The sequence below is a fragment of the Triticum dicoccoides genome, chromosome 4A (assembly GCF_002162155.2).
Source record: "Triticum dicoccoides isolate Atlit2015 ecotype Zavitan chromosome 4A, WEW_v2.0, whole genome shotgun sequence".
Lineage (NCBI taxonomy): Eukaryota > Viridiplantae > Streptophyta > Magnoliopsida > Poales > Poaceae > Triticum > Triticum dicoccoides.
Window position 1 is genome coordinate 544235321 of NC_041386.1, and position 7473 is coordinate 544242793.

Genomic DNA, 7473 nt, shown 5'->3' on the forward strand with positions numbered 1-7473 from the left:
TCCCATCTTGGGGCCTGTTCCGGAGCTCCGCCGGTAGAGGGCTGTCATCACGGAGGGCTTCTACATCATCATAGCCCCTTCGATGAAGTGTGAGTAGTTTACCTCAGACCTTCGGGTCCATAGTTAGTAGCTAGATGGCTTCTTCTCTCTCTTTGAATCTCAATACAAAGTTCTCCCCCTCTCTTGTGGAGATCTATTCGATGTATTCTTCTTTCTGCGGTGTGTTTGTTGAGACCGATGAATTGTGGGATTATGATCAAGTCTATCTATGAATAATATTTGAATCTTCTCTGAATTCTTTTTATGTATGATTGGTTATCTTTGCAAGTCTCTTCGAATTATCCGTTTGGTTTGGCCAACTAGATTGGTAGTTCTTGCCATGGGAGAAGTGCTTAGCTTTGGGTTCGATCTTGTGGTGTCCTTTCCCAGTGATAGAAGGGGCAGCAAGGCACGTATTGCATCGTTGCCATCGAGGATAACAAGATGGGGTTTATTTCATATTGCATGAATTTATCTCTCTACATCATGTCATCTTGCTTAAGGCGTTACTCTGTTTTTAACTTAATACTCTAGATGCATGCTGGATAGCGGTTGATGAGTGGAGTAATAGTAGTAGATGCAGAATCGTTTCGATCTACTTGTCACGGACGTGATGCCTATATACATGATCATGCCTAGATATTCTCATAATGATGCTCAATTCTGTCAATTGCTCAACAGTAATTTGTTCACCCACCGTAGAATACTTATGCTCTTGAGAGAAGCCACTAGTGAAACCTATGGCCCCCGGGTCTATTCTCATCATATCAATCTCCATCACTCTAATCTTGCTTTGCTTTTACTTTTTACTTTGCATCTTTATACCAAAAATATTATATCTATCAGATCTCACTCTCGTAAGTGACCGTGAAGGGATTGACAACCCCTAATCGCGTTGGTTGCGAGTAGCTATCGTTTTGTGCAGGTACGAGGGACTTGAGCGTGGCCTCCTACTGGATTGATACCTTGGTTCTCAAAAACTAAGGGAAATACTTACGCTACTCTGCTGCATCATCCCTTCCTCTTCGGGGAAAACCAACGCAAGCTCAAGACGTAGCAGTCATCACACACACTCCAGGATGAGATCTTCCCCAATGCGAATATAGTAATCAATGGCATCGGCCGACATCTATAAGCAAAGACTCACATGGCTGCAGCAATTTTCAACAATGGACTTGCAGTTGCTGCCCCCATTGCATTCCTTCTCGGTTGAAACCAAGGATCATGTTTCTCCACAACTTTTGCAATGGTGTTGAAAAGATCTTGGTGCATCCAGAATCTGCGCCAAAAATAGGAAGCATATACTGCATTCGGTGCAAAGTAATCCCTCACTCGACAATCATGACCCATGATTCTAGCTCGAAGAAACGTCCTTTGACCAAATCAAGAACCGAGCCTCGACCATCAGAAATCTTCCTGAATAGACACCACGACAGCCGCCAACTAAAAGTCATCACCTTCCTCCTCCTCGGACAATAAGTCCTCAAAGATCATCTCCTATAACCTCTTCATCTACACAATTCGAGACATTTCTTTGATGATATTAGAAAAAAGATGATACGTCTCCAACGTATCTATAATTTTTGATTGTTCCATGCTATTATATTATCTATTTTGGATGTTAATGGGCTTTATTTTACACTTTTATATTATTTTTGGGACTAACCTATTAACCCAAGGCCCAGTGCAAATTGTATTTTTTTGCCTATTTCAGTGTTTCGCAAAAAAGAAATATCAAACGGAATGAAACCTTCGGGAACATGATTTTTGGAACAAACGTGATCCAGAGGACTTGGAGTGGATGTCAAGAAACGAACGAGGAGTCCATGAGGCAGGGGGATGCGCCTACCCTTGGGCGCGCCCTCCCCCCTCATGGGCCCCTCGTGGCTCAACCGATCTACTTCTTCCTCCTATATATACTCATATACCCTGAAAACATCGAGGAGCACCACGAAACCCTATTTCCACCGCCGCAACCTTCTGTACCCAAGAGATCCCATTTTGGGGCCTTTTCCGGAGCTCCACCGGAGGGGGCAACGATCATGGAGGGCCTCTACATCAACTCCATGGCCCCTCCGATGATGTGTGACACTAGAAGAAACCTGTTAATCCATGACGGTGCTGACGTTCCTAGAATCCGTCACGAATTATGACGGAAAACCATGACCCGTCACGACTACCGTCACTGATTTGTAAGCCGTGTTTGGGCCCGAAAACAGCGGGCCCTTGATGGCGGACGTCGGGCTACCGTCATAGAATCCGTCGTGGATTGACCAAGTGGGCTTAGTCGGGCCTAGCATTTTTTTAATATACACCATCCGGACCGTCACGGATTGTGCTCCTGCTGATGTGGCGTACATGCCCATTCATTGGTCCACATGTCGGTCAGACCAGCTCAAGAAAATAAAACTGTGAGGATACGTGTGGGTGCCATTGGACACATGCTAATGTATTTTGCGTTATGTTGCTTCCTGTAAAAAAGCAGTGGAGACTTTCTTTTCCCCGATTCTCAATCCTCCAGATCCCGTCGACCATCGCCGCCGCCTCCAGTGCCATCGACGACTGCCCGGGCGAGGGTGGTTAGATCCGGTGGGGTGGTCCATCTCAGCCTCTTGCCTCGCCGCTGGGTGCCCTTGCTGCGTTGACAAGCCAGCGTCCGCCCGCCATTGCCACGCCAACAATCCAGCCGCCGCACGGACGAGCCAGTCGCTGCCCGCACTTGCTCACCGGACAAGCCCCCGTTCTTTCCCTACATCAACGTCAGCCAGGAGCGAGCGGTATGTCTTCGGCAGAAATCATCTCTCTCTCCTTCAGAATTTGTTGACTAAATATTCTGATTTGCAATTTCCCCCTTCAGAATTTGGGGTGAACTTTTTCCCTTTAGGTTTCAGCCTATTTAGATCTAGAGGTATGATGCAGAGCAAATGCTTCTGGGATTCATCTCCCTGTTGGGTGAACTTTTTCCCTTTAGGTTTTAGTCTATCTAGATCTAGAGGTATGATACATGATCTATTGGTCCTGCTAGCTTCAGCTTTTCAGAAAGATATAAACTAATAAATCAACAGCAGCTTGAGTAGATAATTTGGATTTCATAATCTGCCACGACCGAAAATCAGCACGGTGGCCCATTGAATTCTTTGCCACAGCAATGAAGTTACACAATCTGTAAATAACTTTGTGCACTTTATATCAGCAGCATTTTTTACATGAGCTGTGATTCCTACTACAGTTTCAGCCTTCATCCAGCAAAGCTGATGAATTAACAGCTTGAGCTCTAGGACATGTATTCCTCTGTTTTGGGGTGGTCCAAAGGACATGTATTCCTCTGTTTTAAAATTTTATAACTAAATCAACCCTACACCAAGAGACAAGATGAGTTTATAGTAAGTAAACTATGAGAGGATCATGCCTATAAATTTCCTTGCATCCAACTACCCAAGATCATTACCCTTGTACAAACATTTTGTGCAAACATGTGTGTACAAAATGTGTACTACGCATTTGTAGACCTCTTTAATGTGGAATAATCAATGAAATATTGTCAAATGGTGAAATGTTCCTTTGTTAGAGCAAAAGAAAAATCTTTTGATGAACTGTGTTCACTATAGTGTGAAGCAGTATAATTATAATTCCGAACATATTTTAGTTTGCTATACTGTACATTTTAATTTGATGGTCCGGGTAAACCTTTGATTGAGTTGGTTCTTTTTCTGCAGTGCAGATGGATAGACGTTGGATTCATGGTACATTGTTTTCCCGTGAGTACATCGAAGGTGTCAAAGAATTTATGAAATTCATTCAAGAGAAATTCAGTGAGGATGATAAAATACTCTGCCCATGTAGAAAATGCCTTAATCATAACTACCAGCATCAGACCGTTGCGAACACGCACATACTGACATATGGCATGGAAAGTACATATACTCGCTGGATATATCATGGAGAAGACTTTGATGTAGATGTTATTGAACATCTTGTTGATGTGCATGACACTGAGGATGGTGACAATGGCGCCGACCGGTTTGAAGAGATGTTTGAAGACCTACGCACAGCAGTAGAACAAGCTCAGAGTGAAACTGAAAATCAAGATGCTAACAATGGTGGAAACCCTTCTGAGAATGAGTCTTTTTTGAAGAATGTGATGAAGGAGGCAAAACGACAGCTTTATCATGGTTGTACCAAGTTTTCAAGGTTCTCCTTTGTGGTAAAGCTTCTTCACTTGAAGTCATACCATAGGATCCCGAATAGTGCATTTACTGAAATTTTAAAGCTATTAGCCGAAGCATTCCCTGAACCCAATACACTCCCAAAATCGTATAAGGAAGCAAAGAATCTTCTAAAGGAATCAGGCCTTGGGTATGAGTCTATACATGTGTGCTTGAATAATTGCATTCTGTTCAGAAAGCAATATGCCAATCATGAAAACTGCCCAGTTTGTGGACTATCAAGGTGGAAAGACCCTGCTATAAAGAAGATTCCACAGAAAGTGTTGAGGCATTTTCCATTGGTGCCTAGGCTAAAGAGGATGTTTCTTTCCAAAAAAGGTGCAGAAGAAGCACAATGGCATGAGCTAAAGAGGCAACCCAATGAGAAGGAACTGAGTCATCCAAAAGACGGTGATGCATGGAAAGATTTTGATGAAAAGGCCTGGAAAGGATCACTCAACGCCGGCAGGGCAAACTATCGCTTGTCATTCCAGAAGGGAGGATAAGGCCAGAGGCACCTCGTCTTGCTGCAAAGTTTGCAACTGAATGCAACGTCACAGTCAGACACCATATGCCTGTGTTTAAGCGCTGGAAGGATTACAAGGACCCAGATGGACATGTCCGAGATGGGCTCTTCAGGAACTTTGTAGGCAAAGTTGGTGTAAGTACATAGTCTAGGCCATTCTCCCTCTAATGGCTATCAACCTGTCAATTTTGTGCTATTGTGTTAATTATGTGCAATCATGATACTTACACATGTTTTTTCATCGGACTAGAACAAGTTTCAGATGGACGTAGATGCTGTGCCAGTTAGGAAGGCTTGTACTGAAATGCTGAAACGTGCGACTCGCCAACAACGATATAGGCTCAAGAAAGAGTTTTTTGACCCTAACCCACTCCATTTGGTGACGAGAACTTCTCCTGTCCCCTCGATGACTGATGAGCAGTGGAATGAGCTGGTGGAAAGCTGGAAGGATCCCAAAAAGATGGTATGTTTCTTCCTCCAGACCAATCTCTCACCTTCTATATGCTAATCTAGAAAGTGTGCCTTACATGTAGTCGGTCTATTGATGTAGGGGATATGTGAAATTAACAAAAATAATCGAGCTCAAGTTAAGTTTCACCAAACTATTGGCGCGCGCAGCTATCCTGTGCATTGTGATAATCTGGTAAGTCAAACATGTGGCTCTAGATGTGTATTGTCATGAGAAATATTCATGACCATAGGTTCATGTAAACTATTGCGTCCATGTAGTAACTGTGTATGATGCTCCCTTGCCTTCATATTTTTTGTTTCCAGGGCGACAAATACAAAGATAAAGAACCCACTGCATTGGATTTGTTCAAGGAGTGTCACTACAGCAAGAAAAAGAAAAGCTACACTGATGTCGTGCAAGCTGCAATTGTAAGTCAGCTTCAAAAGACTACCAATCATCAATTTTTACCTTTCTGCATGGATAGAACTAATATTGTTTGAGTCACTTTACCTGATTGAAAACTGATAATCAAATGTCGGCGTATCTTAATTGAAAATGTTAACATGTTCACTTAACTATCTTGTAATAGTCTATCCTGTATGATTGTACCTTTTTCAGACAACTGATATGATTTGAAGCGATTGAAAAACATCAGTTTTTGTTTTATGTGTGGCTAGATGAAATGACTTTCATAAAATCACATAATCACTTTGACATGTGCTTGATCAGCCACCTAAAATTATAGAGTTTTGTATTAATCTAATATTTGGCTTTATGAGGCTGTTTGGATGGATGCCCCAGCTTGCGAAGCCAAAATAATTGGCGTTGACCAGATTCTTGGGCATTGCTTGGATTGTAGCCAATAATTTGGCATGCCCATGCTCCATTCCGTTGTGTATTTCAATTTCTCGCCAATGAGCTGGCCAAGTTCAGGCGGCCAAAACGGTCACCAATATTTTGGCTCGCCCTCGCGTTCGCACGGCCAGCTTGGGCAGAATCCAAACATGCCCTGTATATTGCAATTTTGGCCATCCTCAATGTCTTATCTTTTAGTATATATATTGTCTTATCTTTTAGTATATATATTTTAGAGATTTACTTCCAGAAATAATTTGACTTAAACATTACTCACTTGTAGTTAATTCAGGAAATAGTCCACTTTGTTGTAGATGATAGTATATATGAATAACCTGAGTCACCTGCACACAGAAAAAAGATTAGTCTAACTGTTATCACAAATGTCTAGTTGTAAAGGATACATGATAGCTTTCCTTACAAAGACCGTATATGTAAGCTTGTTGCTCCCGTCTTCTCTACTTGTGATTAAGCCGTCTTATAACCATGATTGTTGCTTGCATTGCTAGACTGAGATGGAAAACAAGGCCTCTCAACCTACAGAAGATGGTCAGGAATCAAACTCTGCAACCGAGGCTGTAGCTGAAGTGCTTGCTAAGCACACTAAGAAGCCAAGGTTTCTTCAGCATGTGGGGATCCAGCATGTCCATGCGAGATCCAGTGCAGAAGTGCCAACGGAGAAGAGGGACAATGTCGAGCTTCGGGCACGTGTTGACACGTTGACCAAGATGTTGAAGGAGTTCGAAGAAGCAAGGATCAGGCAAGACGAGGAGCACGGGAAGATAGATGAGGAGAACAGGAAGAAGCAAGCTACGATGGATGCAAAACTAGACTTTTTGCTAAGTCAGTTGCAACCAAGATCAGCTCAAGGGTAAGTTGTTTGAGTCCAAGATCAGTGTCTTTCTCTACTTGATTCATGGGAGCCATGTGAATGTAATATACCGCTGGAACCAACCTTCTTATTTTGTAATGCTTTTGTTGTGCAAACTGCACACTATTGGAAGCAAACTTGTTGCATTTTGCTGCTCCATGTTCAGTGCATGTGGAGATGTAAGCCCAATGTTACTTGTGCTTTTTGATGTTGTGTCTTTTTTCTATCTTTGTGATTTTGTGCCTTTATATTCTGATGTTAGTGGATCTTGATATGTAAGCTCAATGTTAGCACACATTGTGCGTAAAAACAAAAATGGGACGGGCCGGGTTGAATAAACACTAACGGGTCAGACGAAGTGGGCCTGGAAATAGACTTTGTGGTTAAACAAAAAACATGAGTGGCCTGTAATTTTGATGGGCTGATGTGAATATTGAACAAGTAGAAATGGGTCAGCCCAAAACAAACGGGCCAACCAGGCTACGGTAAAATGGGCTAATAGGCCTGGCCATACAAAAATAAATGG

At 42.6% G+C, this 7473-nt stretch overlaps 1 protein-coding gene across 1 annotated transcript in view; it reads left to right on the forward strand.

Annotated features, from left to right (window-relative positions):
• Positions 1–6951, forward strand: part of LOC119283630 — a 33990-nt gene extending 27039 nt beyond the window's left edge. The window contains exons 2-8 of the mRNA XM_037563097.1: positions 2561–2618; positions 3756–4243; positions 4714–4905; positions 5021–5233; positions 5321–5413; positions 5545–5649; positions 6586–6951. Of these exons, the coding sequence (XP_037418994.1) occupies positions 2561–2618; positions 3756–4243; positions 4714–4905; positions 5021–5233; positions 5321–5413; positions 5545–5649; positions 6586–6951 (1515 nt within the window). The remainder of the gene's footprint in view (positions 1–2560; positions 2619–3755; positions 4244–4713; positions 4906–5020; positions 5234–5320; positions 5414–5544; positions 5650–6585) is intronic.
• The last annotated feature ends 522 nt before the right edge of the window (positions 6952–7473 follow it).